At 38.7% G+C, this 26731-nt stretch overlaps 1 protein-coding gene across 2 annotated transcripts in view; it reads right to left on the minus strand.

The window, feature by feature from the left end:
• Positions 1 to 312: 312 nt before the first annotated feature.
• The window catches only part of LRRK2 (leucine rich repeat kinase 2), a 63732-nt gene continuing 37313 nt past the window's right edge, over positions 313 to 26731 (minus strand). For both annotated transcript variants that reach the window (XM_042872429.1, XM_042872430.1), the window contains 24 exons: positions 26432 to 26613; positions 25697 to 25926; positions 24788 to 24915; positions 23461 to 23679; positions 21287 to 21488; positions 20581 to 20669; positions 19400 to 19587; positions 18532 to 18686; positions 17460 to 17606; positions 17114 to 17305; positions 16843 to 16989; positions 16417 to 16517; positions 16075 to 16265; positions 15236 to 15396; positions 14293 to 14463; positions 12571 to 12671; positions 11707 to 11901; positions 10401 to 10594; positions 10033 to 10105; positions 9024 to 9208; positions 7510 to 7662; positions 6537 to 6745; positions 3652 to 3726; positions 313 to 2035 (listed from right to left, as the gene is read on the minus strand). In XM_042872429.1, coding sequence (XP_042728363.1) covers positions 1914 to 2035; positions 3652 to 3726; positions 6537 to 6745; positions 7510 to 7662; positions 9024 to 9208; positions 10033 to 10105; positions 10401 to 10594; positions 11707 to 11901; positions 12571 to 12671; positions 14293 to 14463; positions 15236 to 15396; positions 16075 to 16265; positions 16417 to 16517; positions 16843 to 16989; positions 17114 to 17305; positions 17460 to 17606; positions 18532 to 18686; positions 19400 to 19587; positions 20581 to 20669; positions 21287 to 21488; positions 23461 to 23679; positions 24788 to 24915; positions 25697 to 25926; positions 26432 to 26613 — 3810 coding nt within the window. In that variant the 3' untranslated portion in view covers positions 313 to 1913. The remainder of the gene's footprint in view (positions 2036 to 3651; positions 3727 to 6536; positions 6746 to 7509; positions 7663 to 9023; positions 9209 to 10032; positions 10106 to 10400; positions 10595 to 11706; positions 11902 to 12570; positions 12672 to 14292; positions 14464 to 15235; positions 15397 to 16074; positions 16266 to 16416; positions 16518 to 16842; positions 16990 to 17113; positions 17306 to 17459; positions 17607 to 18531; positions 18687 to 19399; positions 19588 to 20580; positions 20670 to 21286; positions 21489 to 23460; positions 23680 to 24787; positions 24916 to 25696; positions 25927 to 26431; positions 26614 to 26731) is intronic.

A 26731-nucleotide genomic window follows, 5' to 3' on the forward strand; every position in this document is an offset into this window, starting at 1 on the left:
TGGCCTCCTGCCTTTTGGTTGGCTGCTGTTGGCTCTGTGGCTCTGTTACCCCTGTAATGCTCACCCCCTAGGCCAGGTTCAGTCTGTGGGTTGTTCTTGCTCAGTGATCTTCTGATGGGTGAGTAGTGACTGCAGAGGAGCAGCACTGCCTGGGGTCACCTCCTCATGTGGACCAGTCTAACAGGTCCTCTCAGGACAGTGCTTCTCCTCCCCAGGGACACAAATACAAGTGTAGACATAAGGGATCAAGTGCAACAAAAGCTGTCTAGAAGCTTCTCCTTGGAAATGGAGCAATGAGCAAGGAGGCTGTCATTAACAAAGCACAACTTTAATAAAAAGGTAGAAAGCTTACATCTCAAAATATCTCATAAATAAACATAATTGCATCACATACAATCTTTTTTTAAAATGTATTCATTATAATATATATTTTCTGAGTTATAAAATCCCATATAAATAGCACATTATCTTCTGTGTGCAGAATACAAGAATGCATAAAAAACTGGGGTACAGATCTGAAAGGCATCCTGAGTCTGCACACCACAAGTGGCAGCAAATAGGACAGTGCTACAGCTGGACGTGGCAACTGCTGCTGTCCAGGTATAGAAGTTCTTCAAAACTGGGAAATGGAACTGAGAGCCTGCAGGGTGCTGACCCTTCTGCTCCAGAGAATAAACTCAGGAGTAGCTCAGAGTTCTCTGCTCTGTGGGATTTCAGGAGCACCCTATGGATTCTTTTGATATCACAACAAGAAAATGAGCTCTGTCGTCTGATGGATGGAATGGAGGGACTTAATGAGGTGAAGGCTGTAAGAAGCAGCTTGGACCGATGGGCAGAAAGCAATGGAGGTGTGTGGCAACAAGTTCTGGTGGGAGTTACGCGTGGGAGATGGCCAACTCCTGCACTCCTTGAGGTTTCACTGCCTACCCCCAAATAACTGCATCAATTAGAACAAGCCTAAGTGAAAACTCCGCCCTATATATTGAAGTGCCTTCCCCCTGCCCCCCCAGTCTGAGGCAAGCAAGCAAGCTGCACTAAGAACCTGAGCGTGCTTCCTTCTTTGTGGTATGAGCCATAGCAGCATTTCCATCAGGAGTTCTCTCTCTCTTTCTTCCCGTGGCCTCCAAAAGTGAGCTGTGCAATAGATGTGCATGGATGCAAACTACCTAACTCTGTGACTCTGTTGCTCAGAACAGGGCAGACCACACTACTGCAAGAGGGCACCAAGGTGCAGAGCTGGTCAGTGCATTTCAATTCTGAATTCAGAGGAACTGTATTATTTTAGCACAGTTTGGTTTTCTGATCGCAATGGAAAATGTCAATTACTGATGAAAGAAGCAAAGACTGTAATCTGCTCATTGCACGGCTCCTCGTGAAAACAGTCATTACATGCTCCTTAAATTCAGTTATTTATATGAAATACAATGTTTTCCTTTGTTTGGCCAAGGTCAAGAGCTCTGACACGAATAAAATGTGAATCATCAGTGACAACTTACACATACAAGACTGCAATAAGCAAACAGAGCCTTCAGTTTTGCTTCTTACTATGGTGTCAACTCAGTAGAGATAATGAAGACACTCAGAGCCATTTTCAGTCTTCTGGCTTATTCCCAATTGAAGAGGGATTAAAAACTGGATGAACAAACTTATCCCAAAGCTGAGCCACGGTTGCTTGGCACAGAACTTCACGAGTAAACAGACACGTGATAATCTTTACATTATGAAATTCTTAATGATTTTCTGTCCTTTTGAACATTATAAATAACTCCCTTCTTTCTTCTTAGTCACACAATGACTTGGGAAGATTTCTTTCCTGGTTTGGGTTAAGGAGCCCAGCAGCAGGAGGCTGTGAATATTGCACAGTGAGTTAGGATAGAGGTCTAGGAAAGAGAATGGCACTTGCAGGGCTTTTTTCAGTCTAAAGTGAAGCTCTTCATTTTTTCAGCTAGTTCCTGTCTCACTTCTATATGCTTCTTCAGGTTTTGCACTTCATGGGGGAGGTTAATGTCCCACACTGACACACAGGATTGTAATTCTGGGGAAAAAAAAAAAAGAAAATAGCAATAGAACAAATGTGTAGATAGAAGTGATTTTGCTTGTCTGCTCATCTTTTAATTGCTCATTAATTGCCAGTCTGAGGTATAATATTTAGGACCTGGAAGCTAAGCTGTATAACACCTTCAGTGTGTAGTAATTAAGTTACAGGCCACAGCCATTTGTACTTGCACAATGGTTTGGATTCCAGCTCTTAAACCACTTTAAAGTGCTTCAGAAACCATTTCTGGTGCCTGTGGGACAGAAGGTGTTGACCTGAGCTATGGTCAATGCTAATATTGAGGTGGCAGCATAACATTTCATCTTTGTTTCTGAGCAGATACACCCAGAATGCATAAAAAGTTCAAAATCCATTCACTGACAACTGATTTCAGAAGGTAGTGAAAATACTGAAACAGGGCCGCTTCTTCAGTCTTTAGTTTGACTGTTATTCTGCTGCAGTCAGCTCATCTACGCTTGCCATCTTTAACTGTACACTGTCTTGTTATCAAGAGTGTCAGAAACAGCGATGGGAGAAAGCTGAAGAAGGGCATCAGAGAGAGCATCAATTGTAACTGTTCTTAATTTTATCTTCCTATTCTAGTACTCGCTATCCTAATTGTCAGGAAGCTCTTCCTGATGCATGACCTAAATCTCCCTTGCTGTAATAGAAACTGCTTAGCCTTTATCCTACCCACAGGGAATAGTATGTTGAAGTTATTCCCCTCCTCTTTATTTACACACTTGAAGCCTATTATCGTATCTTTTGAATGCTTTCTTTATGTTAAGAATCTATCTTCAATATTTCCCGGAGGTTGCATTTCTCTCCTCTGGACAATTCCTAACAGTTCAGATCGTTCAGCACTGTCCCAGATGGATGCACTCCTCCAGCCGAGGCCTTATCAGAGCTCAGCAGAGCACAGGAATTAGTTCCCACGTCTTGGAGAAGCCATTTTTCTATTGGCACAAGAACGGTTTTGGCCCCTTCTGCAGGAACATGACACTGTTGACTCATGTTTCATTTGTGATCAAAATAAGCCTTTTTTCAGCATCTCTGCTTAAGCTGACCATTTCCTCATGTTGGTACAGCAGATCTGCAGATCTCCCCTCATTACATTTGAGGGCTCGCATCTGTCCTTACTGAACTGTATCCAATTCCTTCCAGACCATTTGTTCAATCTGTCAAGGTTGCTGTGAATTCCAATCCTGTCCTCCCCTGTGCTCATGGCTTCTCTGAGCTAAGTGTTGTCTGCCAAAATGAAAAGCAGATACATTATTCCTTCATCCGCACTGTTCACAAGAACACTGAATATTCCTGGAGGCCCCTCTGGAAATCCATTTGACACACTCTCCAATTAGACATGGGCAATTACTCTCCAGAAAATAGTTTTCCAGAAAATTATATGCCCTTCAAAGAGTAGCTTCATCTGATCAGTTCAGGTAGCTACTGTTTGTAAGGAGCCAAGAAATGCAGCAGATGGCAAAAACTAATAATGATTTTAATAAGAGTGTATCAAATGTTGATCATCGGCTCTCCAAATATATCTCAGAGGGTGGCCAAGCATCAAAGTTTCTGCGCCACCAATAATATAAACTAATAAAACACAGTTCAGATACCTTTGTGGTATTTGTCATCTTCGGTGTCACCCTTGTAGCAGTATCCCAAAACCAACACCACGTTCTTCAGACTCCCTTTTTCAAAGAAATGAAAGTTCAGATTTTAATTTTAATGGGAACTTTGTAATTTAAGGACAGAAAGAGTAGCTTACAAATGCTGCTAAGATGACAGAAATCAGAATTTTTCTTTGGGCCCTTTATTCATAGTCATCCACCATGAGAAAATGCAACATGAAAACAAACAATACAGTTAATGTCTCTATTTAACGTAGGGGTTGACCAGAGTTCAAAGCCTAGATCAGCTGTTCAGCCTGTTGAACTAGCCTGAGAACAAAGTACTCTGCTATTCACCATGTGCAGACGTAGCAGTCGCAGAAAACAGATGTCACAGTGAAGGCACAGGCTGCAAAGCTCCAATGCCCAGCAGAAAGTGCCAGCAATCAGTTTGGTTGTAAACAAGTGAAACAGTCAAATACGATACAAACTCATTGAAAGAGTTCAGAACTAAGTAGAAATAGGGGATGGATCACAATGAAGTACCTCTGGAATAATGTGGGAAACAACTGGGGAGGCCAGAGTGGTTGGATTGCAGAGGGCTGAAGGGAGATTTGTGCATCTCCCACGACAAGAGGTTTCACAACAGGCCTTATTTGCACCTAGCTCTGTCCATACTTCGTACTAAACAGATGGGAACATAAGTGCAAGATTTCTTACTCAGACTAGAGGCCTGGCTTACTGTAGAGAAGTCTACACTGTCACTTGCAAAATGAACTAAAACACAGATTTACACATAAACCATCCCCTAAAGACGATGGCTTGTGTATTATTTGTGAATTGTCAAGTGACAGAATTAGAAAAAGACATGTTCACTTATTCATACGTAAACGAAAGATAAAATTGATGTATCAGCATCTGACAATCCTTTTTTTCTGAAAATAGTTACATTGCCATTATGTATTTTAATGTTAAAATGAAGAACAGTTCAGCAGCCATGGTGCCATTTCCAGGGCTTCTGTGAATACACCAGTGGAACCAAAGTCTTTGAATGTAGGAGAAAAGCCCAGCTTCTATAAATAATTGCTGGGAGAAAATGATCAAAAGGAAAAAGTACACATCAAATGGCATGAATCAGTCTCTTGCCATTCTCGAGTTGTGTGCAAATGCAACCAATCCATTTCTCATGAAGTATTAACTTCTCTCTCTATAAAATTTTGATTAAAAATACTGTATAGTCTGGAAACCAAGTGTATGAGACTCAAGGCTTGTGAAGTCTCACAGCATTACTTCATACAATATAATTTTCCTGCCAATGGCAATAACGTGAGGCAGAAACCTTACTTTTATGGTAACTATTCTATTTGTACAAAACACTAAAAATAGAAGGGTCCCTTAACAGCACTAATATTGTAGCTATCAAGACCAGAAGGACTCATAATGCTGTGTTAGTGGGTCTGGACTCAGAAGCTGGCACACTTAGAGCTGAGGAACAGAATATGAACTTGCTGTCCCAGGCAAAAGCAAGCCAGAGGAAGATGGAGGTTTTTTTGACTCATACAACACTGAGAGCACTATGAGATCACTGCATCACAGCAGCCTGATGAGGTGGTGGGAACAGCACATACGTATTCATCTGAGTCCAAGCCTGGGACACTCTTCCAGCTTTGCTGCTATCTGCCTGTGACCCAAGCCTGAAAAAAGCATCTGAATGATATTCAACAAGGCTAAGTGCTGGGTGCTGCTCTGAGCTTTAAACTACCCCATGAGGCAGTACAGGCTCAGCAAAGAGTGGCTGGAAAGCTGTCCAGCAGAACAGGATCCAGAGGCAGCTGGCTGAAGGAAAGTCACCAGTGTGTACTGGTGGTCAAGAAGATCAATGTGCCCTGGCCTGCATCAGAAGCAGCGTGGCAGCAGGACTGGGTGTATCCTTGTATGTGGCACCAGTGAAACCACACCTCGAGTGCTGGGCTGGGCTCTGTGCCCCTCACTACAGGAGGACACTGAGTTGCTCGAGCGCGAGTGAAGAGCATTGAAGCTGGTGAAGAAACAGGTGTCCTGAGGAGCAACTGAAGGAATTGGGGATGTTTAGTCTGGAGAAAAGGGGGCTGAGGAGACCTCATTGCACTCTACAACCACCTGGAAGGAAGATGCAGCGAGAAAAATGTCAGTCCTTGTTCTTGAGTGACAAGTGATAGGATGTGAGGAAATGGGCACAAGCTGCAGCAGAGGAGGTTCAGATGGGGCAGTGGGAAGAACTTCCTCATGGGGGAAGTTGGATCAAGCTTTGGAATGGGCTGCTCAGGGAGGTGATGGAGTCCCCATCCCTGGCAGTATTTAAGAGAGATGGATATGGCAATAAGGGACACAGTTTAATGATGGGATTTGGTAGGTCAGGTTGATGGCTGGATTTGATGATCTTAAAGGTCTTTTCCAACCTAAGTGACTTTGTAATTCTTGAATAAGTATGGTAGAAGAAAAGCAGGAAATTAGCAATTAAGGAAAATAATAAAACACAACGAGCTCCACAGGGAGAGAAACCAGAAGCATAAAACTTAAGATGAAGAATCAACACAGGCAGACAGAGATTAAGACAATGCCTTTAGGACAGAGGACAGTGAGAGCTGTGCTGAAGCACAGCACAAAGGATACAGTGAAGGTGGGGGTGTTCACATGATAAGCCAGGGGAAAGCTGCTGTTTTCTGTGAGCACAGCTATGGCAGCCTGTAGGTCTGTCTGACACTGAGTGAAGATGACAGCAGCAGAATAGCATGAATGAACAGAACATGGAAAATGCTGATCTGTACCTGGAACACCGCATCAGACAGAAGCCAGTGAGCCTAATCTTGGCACTGATTTCAAAGTGCTTGTCATTTGATGGCTTTACTTACCTAGCTGAGCTGTTAGCATGACTCGAATAGAGTCACAAAAGTTATCTATTACTCGTACAGGACGACGTGTTGATAAATCAAGTAGCAGGATATGTCCTCCTCCTGTCCCTACCCACAATGCAGTATTTTTCTGCAAGCAAATTGTCTTCACTCTTCCAGAATAAGCAACTTTATGTTTTGATTCTTGGTTTAGTTTTTCCACTTCATCCCTAAAAGTGTGGAGAGAATTTGTATTAAATTTTGGTGGCATGCCATCCCATAGCTGCTAGAACATCTCCCTCAGTACCAGCCTTTCAAATGATCATTCATCAAGACAAACTGCAAATACCTCATGCTAATCAGTTCATTTAATTTAAACAGTCTGAGATGAAAACTACTGGACTTCTAAGAACCAGCCAGTGTCCTGGAAAAGATCTTTAAATAGGAGGCAGGTACACTTCTGTTTTTCCTCAGTTTGCAGGAGAATAGGGTTTCTGCAGAGGGGGAGGAGCACATCTAAAGCTGCTCCTAGCCTTCATAAAAAATGAAATGGATGTGGAACGCTAAGGAAGAGGCAGGAACAATTTAAATGCAAATGTAAATTGCTGTCACTGCTATTAAAACTCTGATGTAGAGAGAAGACATTTTTTATTAGGGGATGCAGGCAGTAAAACTGAACACAAATCATGATTATCTTACCCAATCAGTTGAGGACAGCAAAAGACTTTCTTCTTCAATAGAGTTAAATTAATCTTCTTGAAATCACAGGTTGTGAAATATAATAAAGGTCTTAGAGATCTGAGATTCCATATGGAATATTTTGATTTTCTGGGCCAGAAGAGAGGAAAGAAATCCCCCTAAGGAACTGGGCAAGCCCCTTATCAGCAGAAATGTGAGGTATGTATATCTAGCACATCGTACAGATACGCTGGAGAAGGCAACCTTCAGTCAGCTTTCTATGCAACAGGCCATCAGTTTAAAATAAAGTACTTACTTAAGAAAATGCGCACAGTCAATTAGTTCAGAAAGCTTTTCTGTCTTCTTGTCCCAGATTTCCACAAAATGGCTATTTTTCTTTGCCAAGTAGATGGATTTGTCTACTGCTATTGAAATAATGTTTGCATCGCTGTAAGCGTTGTGGCAGAACCTAGAAGAGAGAAAAACTCCAGTCAGAATCACAGAAAACATCCAGCAGAAAAAAAAAAAATCTGAATATAATCAAGTTGTCTGTAACTCTGAAGAGATTTATTCAGCCTTACAACCCCAGTGGGCTAAGATACAATTGCAAGGGCTTGCTGTAACCCTCCTACACTTTAGTGTGAATTCTCACAGTGGTGAGGTTGCACTGGTGATATCCCTGGAGATATATTCCAAATCTTTCCTGCCTGTCTGCTCAAATCACAAATGCTCACATCACAGCAGGGCAAACTCCACCTTTTTTTTTTAACCACTCTTTCAATATTTGGAGCTACCCGACAGCTGCTGCAAGGCCCACAAGACCATAAGGGTCACTTACCAAGGATGACTAAGCCTAAAAAGCAGCAGTGAGATTGAGTTCACTTTGCTCTGCTCATCTCAATGCAGCCAACCGCCTTTTGTCTGCTTTTCTCTACAAATGACTTTGGCTGTCATCCAGATCTACACATTGAATTATTACTGGCCCTGCAGTTAATCAGAGTTATCTTATTCCACTGCCTCTTCAATGTATCTTGAAGAGCAGCTCCAAATCACAGACACTGACAACAGACTCAGCAACACTGCTGCTTTCCCTACTGCTACTTGTTTCTGACAATTTCATTTGCTAAACTGCACAGTTAGTTCCTTCAAAGCTTGAAGCACTCCTGTGACACACTTTCCATCTTGCCATTGAACTGAATTCTACCAAAGCTTTAGTTTCTTCCTTTATGTTAACATTATTTTCCAAAGCAAATTCATTTCCTAGAATAATTCTCTCTATTAGTATCAAATCAAACCCTGTATTACAAGCTCAGGAAAAATGCCCATAACTTCAGAGCAGGATTTAGCCAGATCAGAATCGCAGCTCCAAAAACTACCTAAATAGTGAGAGGTCAGCAGTCACACACGATTCCCCTATGCAGGACAAAAAGATAGATGCACGTGCAATACCAACACATAAGGAGAAATGCTGCTCAAAATATGGAGTGTAGCCTCTGACTAAAGCAATCAAAGCTTACACAAATGCCATCAGGGGAGGAAAGTGTTCATTAGCATTTATAGAGTTTTCAAGTACATATTGACATCATAAACCCTTCATGTAGTAACAATGCATTTCCCTTGCTTAAAAGCAGCAATGAATACTTTACACATCACTCGGTGATCTTGATTTAATGCACACTGTATTTCATTGATATTATGGAAGGAAAATAATGGAAAGATGAACTTAAAAAACCCAAACAGATCCAGAACAAGACATCATACCAAAGTACCATCAGAAATCTTTGACACAAACAAGAAAAGAGCCAAGTGACATTACATTAAAAAACTTACAGTTGGCTTGACTTTGTTTCAATCAGCTTTTGGACAGAGAAATCACTAGATAAAGCTATGAGCTTTGTTCCACAGCTTCCCCAGATTGTATTTTTTTCAGATAAATACGTGGATTCATTTAAGCACATCAGTGGTGTGCTAACATTTCCTATGGTTAATATCTTCAAAGGTGTTGCACCCTTACACTGCGGGAAGAAATATGCTCTCCATTAGAAACAAGGAGCACACAGACACACAAAGTAGGAGCTGTTAAAGCAACACCACACAACCCACAGGATATTCACAGCTGGATCTTTTGAAACATTCTCCCTACAGGATGGCAGGGATTGCAAGTCCCTTATGAATGCCCAAAGAATACAGTCTGTGTGGACAGAAATAGGACAGAGCTGCGACTCGTAACTTCTACAACTGCTGGCCCAGTCCAAGAAAGCCACACTCATATCCTAGTGGAAATCCAGACCAGGCCATATTCTAGCTCTGAAGTGCACTGCAACTCCACAACTGCCCTAAGTTGCCTAAGGGCAGAAGCTAACCCTCAGGAACCAGCCAACAGGAATGGCTACTGGCATCTCTTTATATGTTCTGTGAACAGAGCTCTGACCTCTAGGGAGTCTAAACAATACTGTCTTCTTGAAGTATCTGTTTTACAGAGGGAAAATGTGGTGTAGATTGAAAAGAAAAAAAGGAACTGTAGGAGCAATAGCTAAAGGAGATGGTCTCAGAATATTCTGAATAGTAACTATTAATGCCCCTCTCTAGTCAGGCCTTCAGAGTCACAGAATCATAGAACTGCTAAGTCCTAGAACACCAAATAATTTTCCCCTCTTAACTACTGGTTAAAACATTTATTGTAAAATATGTGCAGCTCCCCTCAGACTGTACAGAAAAATGATTTTTAATTTTAGAAAAGCAATTTAAAGATAAGCTGCAAGAAATAAAGCCACTATCAGTAAGTGCTTTACATATTACTGGCAGCGTTTTTAGAACAGACTAGAAAGAATAAATCTACCTTTACTGCTCTGTCTTCAAACACTGCCAGTGTACCATCAGCTGTGCCTACCAGAAAGAAATTCTTCTGCTTGCTGAAATAAAACAAAACAAAATAAAACAATGATTTCAAAAAAATGCACGAATCAGGTAAGACAAAATTAAATTAGTAACCACTGGTGCTTCAAGAGTTTCACTGAACCCTATCAGCAAATACAACCACCTGTGATCAGGAATATAGTTTCCAGTTACACTGGATACAAAAGGAAGTGAAAACATGGACAAAATAGAACAAAAGCATCTCATGAATGTAGAACTGTCACTTTCTGAACATCTCTGTTCTGTGGCACTTTTGAAGCGTAACACAAAATATTTAAAAGCCATACACACCTTTGCTTGGAAAGTGAATTACAGTATAAGCAGGTGATAGAATCAGACATCTTCTGCAGACGGTGCCGTCTTGTTTCATCTTCTGTGTTCACTGCCCACAGAGAACCAGAATGGGTTCCTGCCACAATCCAGTTTTCTTTCTCAGTAGGAAGGGTCACCAACGCCAAACTTAAAATTTTACTATCTGCAATATCCTGAGTCAGAAAAAAAACAATAAAACACTCAGCAAACCGGTTGTGTTCTTAATGCAGGTAAACAGTAGTAAATTGCTGGTAGCAAAAATAAGGTACAAACTTCCTGGGCATTGAGTCTTCCCATGAAGGTGTTCTCCATGACATCTAATTCCTGATAAGCAGAACAATCTTCACCTGTACATCTATCTTCATAGCGCTGGGAAGGCCGCCTCAAGCGGCACATAGGAAAATCTCTAAGATGAACACTGGGAAAAATACTTTCTCTCCCTATTCTAATGAAGGTTTCAAAAGCCATCAGAGCATTAAGCAAACGGAGCTACACAATATTGGTTCAGTTTAGTTGCTAACAGTAAAGCTAGAGGTCTAACTTTTTTTTTTTCCCATTTCAGTTTTAGAAAAATAAGGCATACAATTTATACCAAGTCTACTAATTCAAATGTATCACACTCAACAGATGGCAGTCACTTTATGGAAATTCAATTTAAAAAGCTTTGATGATGAGTCATACTCAGTTCTGGAAGATGAAGAGAAACACATGGATATCACAGCTCATCAAGCCTGGGTAAAACTTTCCTATTGGCACACGACAGGCACGAACAAAAAGCAAATCAAGAGAGCTGAAGGTTATCACCCAAAGTGTCAGAAGGAGGTGACACGCCTGGGAAGAGAGGAATTGTTAAGAGACTAGCTGGACTATTAGGGGACGTGGAGGCACAAAGGGTATGTAATAGCTGTACTGTTATTACTTCTCGTCCTGGCCTCCATGCTAGAAATAAATAGCTTCCATAGAATCATAGAATGGCTTGGGTTGGAAGGGATCCCACGGATCATCATGTTCCAATCCCCATCTCAGTGTAAGAAAGAAACATGGTGTTGAAAAGAGAATTAGTCAAAAGTTCAAGCAGGATGGCAGGAAGAGAGGATAAGAGAGTGTTTCTGTTACGTTTCATGGATGCAAGGATGATTCATTTACAAGAAATCTTTTTTCTTGCCAAGATCTCTCAAAGCTGAACTGTCCAGAAGCAATATCCTACTGTTCAAATGCAGTTAACTCTTCTGAAACACATCTGGGTGCCAATGAAGTTATAATAAATGACAACTTTCACACATACCTCACAAGTATGTCCATCTGTATTTAGGTTAACAAATGAAAGCTGTGCTTTTTCTGTGTTCCCATTGCCTATCCAGACTCCTGCCTTCTTGCAGCTTTGATTGGCAGCTACCATGCACTCTGCTGTGGAAGTGCTGGGTATTGAAACATACCTCATCAAACAGATAAGCTCTGCAGAATTCAAAATCTCATACACCTACAAAGAAAGCCACAGCATGCACATGGTAATAACAAGGGCTTGTACAGGGCTAAATAAATAACAAGGGATGGATAACAATGTTTTATGGAATACAGACATGCTATCTCAGCAAGTCTGCTAATTTGTATATTGTTAGCTAATTTGTATATTGTTACTAATGAGCAATGTTCAACGAGCAACTTTACCTTCATTTTCTTATTTTTCAGGACATCAGTGGGATTAAGGCATGCTTCAAAATTTCACATCAAAGAGCACTGTGATGTGTGATAACAGACAGTAGATTTCAGATCCACGTCACTGTTCCTCCTCTCACATGCATGGAACAGTGTGAGGAATCTGTGCTGATATTATACAACAAAGTCCTTTTTGCATAATTCTAGTAAAAACTATGAAGTAATCTGCACTCTGTTGCACTATCATCATTACAGAGCAAAACAAGGAAAAACAGAAGGCTGCAATAAATGGTTGGTAGATCTGAATGGAACAGTTTATCCTGGGTAATAAGGGCAGGCAGTATTCCATGGTTGTTTTCTTTCCAGAGAAGGAGAACAACACTGAAAACACTGTGCCTCTTACTAATGAAAACCTGCTATTTCTTTTTAGATAGCACAATTACCTCACGGTGTCATCTATCACAGAAATACTAATAAACACACTAAGTAATACCTGGGAAGATGTTGGCCGTTCCTGAGGATTTTCCTTCAAACATTTTTTAATTAAATGTTCCACTTTAGGCCAGGGGGCGCACCCATATTCTTTGACAGGATCTTAAATGAAAAATAAGATAACTTCTTAGGCAGCCTCTCACAGCAGAACTACAAGTTCTGAATAACTTTCTCCTTAATTTAAGAATCCATCTAACTTCTTACAAAACTGCTCTAAGTAATACCACGCTCTGAGGCAAAATGTCAGAACAAACAGCTTGGAATTGCTCATCTGCTATCACAGAAAAATGAGAGTCATGGAGTTAGAGTCCTTCTCATTAAAAGCAGTTAAAGTAAATGGATTCAGTCCCTTTTCATGAGGACTGAATCAGATATGTGTGAGTTATGTTAAGATTCACGCTGACCACTCCAGGGCATGTAATTTCTGTCTGTAGTCTTCAATTCCTATCGACAATTTTTTCTTTTCCCCAGATTTATTCTCCTGTGTTCAATAAATGCTATAGCAGTTCAGATAAGCAACTCCAAATAGTATTTATGAGATATGGAAGTTTAAATCCCCACTCAGTGCTTTGAATGTGCATCTTATCACTAAAGGTGCTGACCACTGGAGGAACAAATCACTCATGAGTACCAGTGCTTGTACTGCTTTTCCTCTTGACTCATCAACATGTACAGCAGATACTCCAGTCCTCCATTAGGCAGAGGTAACATGAATTAGTAAGTTAATGAGTAAAACCTACAAATGAACATATTCTGTTTAGCAAACAATGGGCTCTGTTTACTTGTGAACTCAGCCAGTCCTTTTTGTGGTGGAAATATATGAAAGATGACCATGTATACAGATGGAGCTGTATTATCCCCAGTAATTAATGCTTCTGATCATTATTATGAACTGGACTATTCTCTTTACAGAGTTGAAAATGTGTGAACTCTATCTCTCAAATAGAGAAGTCATATAACCGCCCTTTCTTAGATGGAGTGACTTTTCAGCCTTAAAGAACATTTCTTATCCTCTATTGCAGGGCAATAAATGAGAACACCGAGTTACACTGTCCAGCTGACTACATCATGTTCACCCTGCTTAGCCTTTCTTCAGCTACCAGCAGCCACATATTGCACTGCATCTGGTATTTGAAGAATGCTACATAGCTAGGCAGGGACTCCCAGTGCCTGACACATTCAAGGGGATTACTATTTAAAACCTTCACGGGCAGTGGCTGCTCTTAAAGGCAGTGCATTTATAAGATTTTTCAAAAGATTGTGAGATAAGCAGCTCCTCAATAATGTATCAGCTCCTCAATAATGTATCATGTAAAATCAGTAATGTATCATGATCAAAGAAGAGAAGTAGATTTATTTTAATGATACATTGCATGATATACATTAAAAAGTAGTAGGCAAGGGTCAAGTCCAGACATGACTTTAGAAGATACCTCAAGCAATGCTCATCTAAGTTAGGTCTGGGCAAAATTGTAAGTATGGAAAATCTCTATCTCTTTCTAAAATGAACTTGATGCCTTGAAATTACAACCAACGTACGTTGAATAGATGCTTATTTCTCACTATTTAAGACTGTGTGGAAATAGAAGTTTCTAAAAAGTGTTATTGTTTGGACTCTACTTCGATCAACATCAGATACAACGTAAAACAAGAGCTGTTATTTTTAGAGGAAATGAAGCAAATGGCCTGGTTTCATGTTAGATCTGGAAGAAACAAGGCATACCTGGTAACTTTCCTTGTATTGCTAACTCATCAAATTCATTTGGAAACTTCACACCTTCCATTATTCTACCTCCTCCTGTTAAAATGTCATAGAGAAGCAAGCCAAATGAATACACATCAGCTTGCTGATTGTAAATAACATTTCCTCTGGCAACCTCTGGTGCTCGAAATCCTGCAAATAAATCATTAATATTTATGATTCATACCAAGTTGAAGCCATCTTTGTTCTTGTAAGAGTAAACACTTACTGATGAAAATATCAGAGGCAGTAAACAAAAAATGTCACACTGTTTCTGGGCTGGAATAGTTTGCATGTGGCAGACTAACCAAAACATCAGTAATCAATGTAAAGGAAGGAGATGGTACATAAATTACAGACCTCCTGCACCAGTAGGTATAAAATAATTTATTTATCATAAAAATTAAAATGAAAAACAAGTCTGCAGTCTTTTTGAAGAGCTAACACTTGAGGCCATATGTCATAAACAATTTCAAAGACCTAAAGGAACCATTCAGAGTTCTTCAAGTGCTCAGTGCTTTAGGACTGATGCTAAATAGTTCTCTTGCAAGTGAGAGAACAGTGCAGGTATTCATTGCCTTAAAAAACAAACAAACAAAAGACCTATCCATGCATTACTGAAAATTCAAACAACAAACACTTTTAGAAGTATAATTTCAGTACCTCAAAATCTATACTAAAAGAAGACTTCTGCCTTTCAACTCTAAGGATTCTATGATTCTATGATTTGTAATTCTCTAAGAGGGGTTACAGCACAAAAGGAATAAATGCTGAGGGGTACAAATCCGATACCACAATGTAGAATATGAGCATGACCACAGTCGGAGATTTCAACTACAGTGTAGACAGGAGGCTTCTTACAAACTTAAACAAAAAAGTATTACTATTTTTTTGAATTGATGTAAGCCAAAGCATTTTTCCAGACCTGGTGTGCCTTCGGAGGTTTTAATTCCCATTCGGCAGCAATACTGGGCAATGCCATAGTCAGCTATCTTTGCAATGACAGCAGCATTGGGATACAGGGTAAAGAGCAACACGTTGTGAGGCTTTAGATCACGGTAAATGATCATTGCTGAATGCAGGTACCTGTTAACCAAAGAAGTATTTATTAGAAGCATTCATAATTCAGGGATACGTGTACACAAACACTACATGCATCGTTCCCACAACAGTAAATTGTGGTTTCAGATGTGAAATATTGTGTAACACAAAAGTGAAGAATCACCAACACGGCCCTGCCTTACTAAATAATAGCTTCAGAATTGTTCTGATACAGTATTTACTGCCACACAAACACTGTAGAACTTTAGTGCCGAGTCTTATCTGCAGTGTCAGTGGCTGTTTGACAACAATCTCACAAGCTGAACTTTCTGTGCAAATTTTGCAGATTTTGTGGTTTCATGGTCACACTTCCAGAGCTTCTGAAGACATTTGTGGACTTTCAGAAACGTAAAAATGTAACTGAATTCATTTCTGTGATACTTTAATATAGAATCCATGGCCACATAGCAAATTCCAATCAATGCTTTTGCCATATCTCTGCTTCTGTGAGCACCATTTATTACCACAAAAAAGAAAAAAAACCCACAACATAAAAACAGATAAAAAAAATTTGTGCTCTGTATCAGATAATCATCAGAAAAATACAGGTATTTGTCTGCCCAATAAGTGTTCTGCTGAAGATGTAAGAAAAGATTAGCTTTTCATTTTCAGTATGTCCAAACTGCAGTTGTATTTTTACAGCAGCACAGAAGTCACCTTTACCTTAAGCCGTCAGCTACATGTAGAGCTATCCTGTGCTGAAGTGTTCTAGTTAAGTTTGCTTTGTCTTGTTGAAGCAAACGATCAAGAGATCCTTTAAGGGCTAATTCCATCACCAGCATCCGGGGACGGACAGCAGCAGCCAGCAAAGACACTAAGCTGGGATGATGGAGGTGACAAAGCACTGCAAGCTCCTGAAAATTGTAAAATCAGATGAAATACTGTGGGCAGCATAGCTCTGAAATGTTTTGAAATAGTCTTGCACAGTACTTGAGTGTTTTAAGCTCTTTACCAGGGTTGGTATTCCACAAGCAGCACTACAGAAAACAGAGCATCACTTCTTACTTGTCTTAGGAGCCTGAGGGAAGTATGTTTATTGAAAATCTTTACAGCAACTTCTTCTCCAGCATAGGAGGCACGGTACACTGATCCAAACCCACCATCACCTTTTCAAAAACAACATTGAAAAGAATATTAAAAACAAAGGTATATCAGTCATACATCAAAAATAGCCAAAAGGATCCTATTTTAAAATGTGTGGATCATCCACTGGTAAACATCATGATCAATAATCAAAACATATTAAAAACAGAGTCCCTGTATAAGTTATTGGAAAATTCAGAACTGAATAGCCTGAAATTCTGTGCATCTTAAAAAAAAGCATTTCTGCTGAGGAGAAATCTCTCAATTGTCTTTCATACATTGCAGAACTGATTTCAACAGATTTGCCAATGTAAGCTCTCCTAAAAAGAGCTTCAAAATAATGCTTACCCAAGAGAAATTCAGGAGCTTTGTCAAATTCCAGCTCATCAGTGTTCAACATAATGTTTCTAGGCAAATCAGCCAGGATCAGATCGGGAGCAATCTGAGCGATGGGAATGGTATGTCTTGGCTGCTCTGGGTTTACTAAAAGATCTCCTGAGAAAAATACATTAGAATTTAAAGAAAGCACAGTCAGCAATCAAAAGGCACTGGAAGATGCACGGACTCTAAAAGTGCACATGACAAACATAGCTATAATGAAATTCAGATATATGCGTACCTTCTTCAGCTTTTTTAAGTAAGTCATCAAGTAGTATTTTTTGGTGTTCTTCACCGTCCTCAAAACTGTACAGAGCCCATTTCTTCAACAGTGTTTCCCCTTCACCACATACATCTATATCCAGCAAACCTGGAAACCATTCTTCCATAAGAGAATCAATGTGATCCACAACTTGTCCCAAAAGGATGCAACCTTCAACAAACCAAAACAGGGAAATTACAGCCTCTATCTGGTAAACATACAATTATAAAGCTGAATTTTGCATTCCAAAAGGCAAAAGCACAAGAAAGCAAAATGCCAAGCTGCAATCAAACTCGAGCACAAATCAATCTCAGGAATAATTAACCTTTTCTGCAAGAAGGTGCTGTAATTTTCAAAAAACTGTCTGGGTTGTTGTCAAATACAGCTGATTCCACCAGACAATAGGCTTCAGGAGACCAATTCAAGTAGATGCCTTGTCTCCAATACATTCTGTTAGGACGAAGAGCTCGTGCTAGAAAATATAAAAATTGATTAAAAATCTGATCTCTAATATGAAAGTCATTTTTTTAAATATTCAGAATAAGTAATGATATTTGTTTAATTATCATTGTACACTTAGGCCAAAGAAACAAAATGGAGGATACAACTTTGCAGTCAGAACAGCCCCACAAATGCTGAATATGTGTCAACAGCTCTATAAGGCAAAGCTACAAGCTAAATATTTAATGAGATGGTAAAAAATGCAGGGATTAAACAAATGCCTAAGTACATTCAGCTTTAAATGTACGTTATCTTAGGCCATGTGTGAAAAAAATCAGTGATTTAAATTGTTCCTCCATCACACATACATGGTATATCAAGATGCAACTGGAATTCTATGCTCAGGTGATGGTTATAAGTAGCATTTGTACACTTTTCTTATCCCTAGTTTTAATAAATCACATATAAAAAACCAAAGATGAATGAAATTACAAAGCTCAGGAGCTAAATCTCAAGTCAAAACACTGAAAAAGTAGAGAAAAATTCCAAGAAAATCAACAGTTCTGACCAAAGCAGAGCTTTTGGACATTCATATAGGGAGAACAGATTAACTCATCCTTCTGTGAAGGAAACCTCTTCTTTCCTATATTCCTTGTGGAATCAAACAACAGTATTGCACACGTATGAAGAGTCACTCTATTTCTAGCACTTGAAGGAGAGAAATAGGCCTCTAACACCTTCACTTTCTTTTGCACAGCACTGTGAAGATCTCATGCAGTAATTGCTCCTGGATACTTCTAAATTACAAAAATTAACACTGCCATTTTGCTTACATTTCTGAATGGCCCAGAAAATAACTAGATCAAAATAGAACTGGGGATTAGAGCTTTGGAATGTACATGCTCATGTTTAGAGGAAATATGCTCACTATTGCATATGAAACAAAAGATTTGTACCTCTTCCTGACAGCATATAAGGTGATATTTCAAGCAATCTGTTGATCAGCCTGGACCAAAATCCCATAGGAAAGTATGGCATCTCATAAAGTCTGATGATAATTTCTGAATTTTCACAGTGAGGAAGCTCTATAACAGGTCTGTGATCAGACAAACTGAAAGAACAAAAATATTATACTGTGTTTAATGATGTACTTTATCCAAACTGATGGCATACATTACTTACAATGCAAAATGTATTCATTAATGAATGAATAATACAAACAATCCAGCAACAGACAGTGCATTTGCCTACTCTGTTTGTGATAAAGTAAATTTCTGCTATAATTCAAACTCATCACAACCTCACAAAAAATTTCTTCATTAAGAAAAATAAGCACTGTTTAACACACAATCTGTACCTAAGGCAGAGAAACCATTACTTGCTTCAGACAGAGAAAAAAGCCCACATTCACAACATCTTTTTGGTTGCATTTAATCACTGCTCTGTTTTGAAGAGATTCTGCCTCTGAGTAACTTGATTGGTTCTGACTTCAAGCAAATAAGTCACAAGAATTCACGGTAAAAATTTACTTTGCAATAAATATCTGTAACGTCAGCAGACCATGATGTAAGGCTAAATTATAATCTTCTTGTTGTGGAGCATGAAAACTATTAAAGAAGTACTTTACTCATAAAGCATTTTATTTTTCAAAGATGGAAGCTTATCTGCCAGAGGATGAGTTTAACATGTCTCCGAAAGCATTTACTAATAAGTATGTAATATGCTTTCAAATGCCAAATTGCTCTGCTGATGAGTTAAGCTAGCAAGCCCTTTGGGAGGTTTTTATTATGATAACTTTCTATGGGTTTATGGGTCTTTGCTTACCTGCTTGGGATTAGTAGTTGGTCCTCTCCTAAAGGCAAAGCAATCTGAAACTTTTCCAGAAGTTTGAAGTATTGTGACATGTAGATCTTAGGAAACTTGCTCTTCTTTAAAAGGAATTTTTCCACATCTGAGCGTTTCACAATTCCCTTAGGATATTTAGAAAAGCCTTCCACTTTCACAGTCAAAATCTTTCCAAAAAAGTAAAACAATTTGAGGTGTACAGTCATCATTAGATTGTACTTTCCTTACTAATGTTGTTCCCTGAAATATTTGGTAGTCTATTATTTAGGGGAAAAACTGGACTCTATGTCACAGTGAAACCAATGACTTCCATAATGTTAACCAGCAAGGAGACAGCAGTGATGAAATTTAACCTGTCCAAGCCATTAATATGCTACCATTCTTCAGTAGCTCTCACTATTTATAAGAATATTATAAGAAAGATATTCTATAATCTAATTTATGGAAGTGTAGCCTAAAAGGAACATACACATAGTGATCCTTCATACCAGCACTTCACACAAGCAGAGCAGTGCAGACTACACCATGTCCCCAGTCTTCTCTCACTCTTACTCCCACTTTGAGCTTTTACTTTTACTTGAGCTCTGTAGGCTCAAACTTACATTTATGTTCTCCTGTTTCCTCCGCTGAATGAAAGGTAAAGTTTCAGAGGTTAGGTTATATGAATATTTATCAAAAAGCTTGAGAGTGGTGTTTCTAAATCAAAATATCATTATGGATTCACTTAAGCAGACAGCCTGTTACTCTTCTGTCCTATTACATGATTCTGCATCATCCACTTTCCTACATCACCAGTACAAGCATACAGTGGCCCTTCCTCACCCATTATTACTACTTTAATCCAGAGTTTCTGCTTTCTCCTCCACCTATTGCAATATCCTGTGGGATTACTGTGCACCTCTGAGGTTTTTTTACTCCATGGGTCTTCCTGCATCCAGTGCAGCTGAAATTATGTTGGGCATTATGTAAGAAATGGAACAACTGAGATGGGCAGTTGTTTAGAATGCAAACAAGACAGAAAGAGACAGGTAATTTGGGCCATGAAGAAATACTAAATAATGTACAGAAATAGTGAAAAAGAAACATTTATAAGTTACAGTGGTTTGGTACAGGGGAAAAAGTTTCATGAATGTAGACATAGAAAGTAATCAGAGACTGACCTGTGCCATGATTTTACACAGCCACTTAGGATCTACGAAGTACAGGTCTCTTAGCTGCAGTGCTGGGTCCTGAAAATGAAGCAGTACGCCTGCACAAAACACACTGTAATTAGCAACACATTCCTCATGCTCCATATTAAGCAGCATAACTGCCCCACTCTGGGCTGTCTTCCTTATGCAACTTGATACAATCAATTTGAACATTAAATTCAGTTATTGCATCTATGTCAGTATCTTGGAAGAGTAGAATGAAATCATGGTTTGTTCAGCTTTACCTTTATTTTCAGATGTTTTGTTAGGTTTCTATCTGACTTGGGCATTTTTGGTGAAGCTATGCTCTATGTTGTTAATTATTTAATGTTACGAATTCTGTATGGTGCTGATACAAGCTGTTACCTGCCATTCTGTTCAAGCTGTTACAACAATTGTACCTTTCTTCAGGCACTGTGCAGCCTAACAGGCAATTAGATATTTGCAGGGAGTGACAAAACACATAAGTTGTTACAAGAGTGACGCTTTTTATCATGGGATTCCTTTACGACATAATGATGTGGATTTTCAAACTGCAGTATTTTACCCATGGGCAGCATTTCAGTTTAACACACTGAGCCGACCTTGAGTGAAATCTAAAAATCCATACAAGTCTCATCTGCTGCAGATTTACAACAAATTGCTAACAAAACATACACTGAAGATCATGTTTTACCTGACTCGTTCAGAAAGTGAATTGCATGAGGGAGTTCATTTTCATCCAGCTGTAACTTGTTTTCTTGTACCATTTCTAGTAATCGTTTCTGATCAATCACAGGAAATTCAACCGGGACATTTTTTCTTTCCAGCAAAATTCTCTTCTCCAGCTCCAGATAGCTGTCAGGAATCAGCTGACCAACCACTGGCTGATCTCTTATCTGTACAATTAGGAATAATAATATCAAATGTATTTATTTATTCACATAAAGTGTAAACAATATTGCAACTCAGATGCAAGCTATGGATATTAGCCTAACCGTAACAGCAGCAAGGAATAAGAACATCTACTGACTAATGTGGCTTCTGAAAAATAGATGGGACTAATTCTTTGAGAAGTAATGTATGCATGTCTTTCTAGAAAAGAAAAAGCATAGAAGAAAATACTGCTCTATTACATGTACTTAGGAAAATAAAAAAATCTAGCATGACATCTAAGAGATACTAAGAGAAGCTTTGATTTGAAGTAAAAGGACAACATTCGCTGTATGAACAGATAATGCCATGCATCTCATGTTAACAGAGGACAACAGATAAACAGAATAATTTTGAAAATCACAATCTTTGTAATCTGCAGTGTCTCCATAAAAGTGAGGGGGAAAAGGGTAGTCGCTTAAGTAAGAGTGTCCACAGTCAACTAATGGTGATGGTCAGCGGAAAACAGAAGAGAATAAATCTAGCAAGATGAGCAACACAGCCAAGGATTTTGTTCCTGTTTCCTGTAGTCTGAGTTCCTTCCTGGACACATGCTTTGACCTTTGGTATTAGCTAGCCATTAGTCAGGTTTTTTATTCTCCAGAGGTGCTGAATAAGTTGTTTTCTGGGGGGAAATGGGAAACAATTGTCTTAACATTTCCCAATTGGCTTCTTAGTCTGCCAAAGAAACTAAATATCAATGCACTGTGGCATTTCTGTGTCAGAAATGTAATTACTTTCTTGTGGAAGTTCAAAGACTCAAAGCATTCGAGGGCCATGTTTAGTGCTTAATTCAGTGCTTAATTCATAGGCAGGTACCTTGTAACTCCTTTCACAAAGTGTCTACATTATTTATGGGAAACATCTCCTTTCTTTTAGACTACTTTACTTTCATATGGAAGTTTAAACATCAGTTTAAACCACAGTCAGAATGCACATGTGTGTTACAGAAATGATTTTTACTGCACTGGTTAATTACCCCTTGAACAGTGGAATGAAGATGGGCAGTTTAAGGATGTGGCTCAGCTGATGGTTCCTCAGAGAGGAAAATGAGGAGTGTCCACGCTTCCCCTCCTTTGTAACACAACAGTGTGAGGCTAGCCATAAAAAGAGAATTTGCTCATTAAAATCATCAGAGCAATAATTTAGAAGTAATCTGGGTTATGCTGTGATTTACGAAGTTCTGCCTGTGACTTTCGAAGCACAAGACATCAGTTTCTCTCTTGAACATTTTATGAAACTGTATATATGATCAATATTGCATAAGCAGAAAAATAAAAACACCCACATTCTTTAAGTTATAGACTGGATCCTGTCTTTCTACCAACTCTGTGCCTGGACTGCAACAAGTGCCTGGACTAGGCAACAAGTGGGTGGGTGGCAGGGATGACTTTAGGGACAACAGAACTACGAGCAGACTTGCCAGTTTAGGAGGATCACTCAAACCAGGAGGCCTTTTCCTGCTTTCATTTACTTTTCTCCTCCTAAGAACTCCATCACATAGTGTAATATCAAATCAGTAAATAAAGAATTAGTTGGCTTTCAGAAATCACAGAATCTTCTGTCCTGATCCCCTGAAACCTTGCAATATTTATTATTGCAATAAGATATTGCTAACCAACAAAAATGGGTAGTTTTTGATCAGATTTATTCACAAGAAGAAGATGGACAATTTTAAATTAAATATTCTATTTTCTGTCTTAGTGTTTGAGAAAGAAACTTAGCTGAGATCTTTGTTAAATAGATTTGTTGGTAGAAAAATAAATAAAGTAAAAACTGGGAATTTTCCATCATTATTTTGCTGTGTCTGCATTTTATACAAGGCAAGGTTACCACACCAAAAAATGTATTTAATTATGTGTTTAATGAATGCCTTAAAATATATGTACTTAACTAGAACTAGGATGTTTTCAATGTTACAAACAGTATGCAGCTTACTTTGAAATGAAGACTCTCCTTTATTATGATTTTCCGAAGTCTCATAATGGAATCTGATTCTTCTCTAGCATTCACAAAGTGAGAATCCTGGATTGCTGGGAAGCCTCGCTTATTCAACAGCTCTCTAGTAATTTTACTCATGCAGTCCTTATGTTGCTTTTCATCAGAAACATCTAAGTGGGTGCCAACAAGAATGACGGGGGATGTTGAAGCTCGTGCCTGTAGCAATACCCATGCAGTCCATTAACTCCATGTATATGCATGTAAACAGTGAACAATTTGGTCAAAATAATCAATACAGTGATAAAAGAAACGGTTTCTTCCTTTTTCTTTTTAAATATATCTCTTCTAAGTTTGAGCAATGGGTAAATCTAAATCTGAAATACTACTTTATGCCTTTATTCAAAATACATGTAAACTTCAAAACCAGAAATCTACAGAATAAACTTTTTAAAGGAAGTGGTTTAGATCTGGATTTCATTCTTGGTAGATTAATAGTATTGGCAGTAACACAGGCAATTGTATTTTTCATTGGAAGAGACTAATACAGTGGAAAAGCACAGGGTACTATGCCAGCTGTCAGAGGAACAGTGCAACAACAAAACACCATCAAGCACTGCACAGCAAGGAACAACACATCAGAAGTGCTCTTCATCAGTGCTTATTTGACTGTACCACTGCTCAAGGTGAAAAGAACAAAAAAGCTTAACAAACAGGACCCAGGTACAAAATCCTGACGTAATTGCATTGCCCAGCTATGGCTAACTATCAGACTGAAAGCAAAAGACAAGTAATGTTCACTATGGGATGATTCCACCAAAAGCAAAAGAAAAACCTCGTACAGCAAAAGAAAAATACATAGGCAGATTCTAAGATCAATTTCCCTATTATAGTCCTGGGATCATTCCTTTTAACAACAGGATGCTAAGCATAAACTTAACAACATGATTTCAAATAACCATCTAGACAGTTTTACACGAATGAAATTCCATTTTTCCCAGAAGTTACAACAGTGTAGAAGAAAAAGCATGCTGAACTCGTTATCCTTTTAATACAATCCCTTTTTTATATTTATCACTCAATCCAAAATACTGCCAGAACACACAAACTGTTCTGCACATCACTCTGCCATCTCAAGTACAAAATGGTGTCAGTCTTTCACATCCAATTCATAATACATTTCAGCACTTGCTTCATCTTACTAGTTTTATTTACTGAAGAGCTTCTTTGCTATTCTCCTCTCCAAATGTATTTGTGGTTAATCTGCACTCATTAGCAGCTCCCTAGAATGTGGCACTCCATTCTGTACATATATATGGCTTAATACCTTGATGTTAAAAAGCCATGGCTTCATAGCATCCACCTCTGCTTGTCCTTTGCTGAGATCATAAACAGCAAGATACAAAGCTCTTTGGGTCATGAAGTGAGGGTGGGTACTGTAGAACTCCTCTTGTCCTAATGATAAAAAAATCCCACTGTTTAGAACCTCATTCACTGAGCATCTGCAGATCATAAAAAGTAGTATAACACTTGCTCTCAGATCACGACTTCATAAATGAAATAAATGCTTGCATAAAATAATCAAAACTGATAGGAAACCTGCAATAACTACGAATTTTAGGTAGGTATTCTGTGGTATCTCGTTGGCTGAAATGCAGTGTTGAAATATGTAAGCTGGTTTTCAATCAAGAAGCATAAGGTTCAACAGCTGGATAGACATTCTTGCTGCATTCCATGCTTCTTTCAAAAACCCAGTACTAAATTTCTAATCACCAAAATATAAACTGCTTTCTTCCTTGCTCCTTCCCTTCTTTTTCCCTTTCCTTTCTTTTACTTGTTATTTAACCAACTTCAAAATAAGAGTCTTATTCACAGGCTCAGCAACTGAAATCACAAGGTGTCACAACTGAAGCTAGCCATTTAACATGCATGCATATACATTGTGATATAGGCTGTATTAAGCTGCTCACAGACCAATGTTTAAGAAAAACTTTTCTAAAGGTTGAAACACCCCTACATCTTAGAAGTGCTTCTAGAATCCCCCAGACTTAGAAAGGTTTACCAAAACCCCTATTAGGGAATCAGCAGAATTCCCTAATGAATATGTGGTCACCTGATTCTTGATGCAAATTTGCATAATTTTACTGTCTACAATTTGAAATTTCACTTTAAGAATAAGCAATGCATTCATGTGTTAAAGAAGTCAATAATAAAGGATAATAAGCTCTCAACATACCTCCAAAATCCCAGACATTTAATATAAGCTCTTTTTTCATTTTGCCTTTCCCTTGAATGATCCAGTCTTTTACATCAATGCCTACTGTAGCTTTTGGACAGCCCAGCTCAGTTCGTTTGCATTTCATTAGCTGTTGTAACAGTGTAGTTTTTCCACTACCAGTGTTTCCAACAATCATTAGCTTCATTCTGTTATAAGGTACAGCCTTCTTCAGTCGTTGTTGAAGAAATCTAGCATGAAAGAAGTTGGCAGAACTCACAGAAATGTGTAATAAAGAAAAACAACAGACCTTGAGACCAAGCAAAAATCAAAAAACGTACAATTTCCTTCAAATTTTCAGCATCGATTTGGTGCTACTGGATTCTAATCTTTATTCTAATTTCAAAGTTAAAGCTTAATTCATTAAGTGAAGTCTTTTTTGCTTTTGTTATTAACTAAAAATGTACTCTATGCAATGCACTTGGGAAACCAAGGAATGCAAGAAATAACCTGTAAACACCATCTATTACTTGGTTTATAGAATTATGAAATTAAAAAAGCAATGAAGCCATGTTTTCAAAATGACTATAATCAGTTTTGTGTGTGTGTGTGTGTGTGCGTGCAGAGTAGCAGCTGTACTGGAAATCATATGATGAACCAGCACTTCTCTTCAAATGAATATGTTGCTCTCTTACTGCTCACCACATACCCCAAGAAAACAAAACAAGAATATTAGAGAGCTATAGGGAAACAAACCTGATGATATCTCTGGCTTTGCATCCCACATGTTTGAAGTCCAAATTAAGATGGAGTCCTTCCAAAGGAAGATCCCAGATTTTGGACAGCCTTCCCATTTCATCCGGAAAGAATCTCAAATCGGGATTATGACTTACATCCAGAGAAGTCAAGTTTTCTAGGAAGCCAATCTGAGGAGGTATCTAAATAAAAGAACATTTAATAGACACCTAAATGTTAAAAAACAATATATTTTTGTATGAGCATGACTACTATAAACATTTAACAAAACTGGGTATTTTTACAGCTGTAGTTTAGTTC

Source organism: Lagopus leucura, unplaced genomic scaffold (assembly GCF_019238085.1).
Source record: "Lagopus leucura isolate 7727_CA_CO unplaced genomic scaffold, USGS_WTPT01 Super-Scaffold_100008, whole genome shotgun sequence".
NCBI classification, from domain to species: domain Eukaryota; kingdom Metazoa; phylum Chordata; class Aves; order Galliformes; family Phasianidae; genus Lagopus; species Lagopus leucura.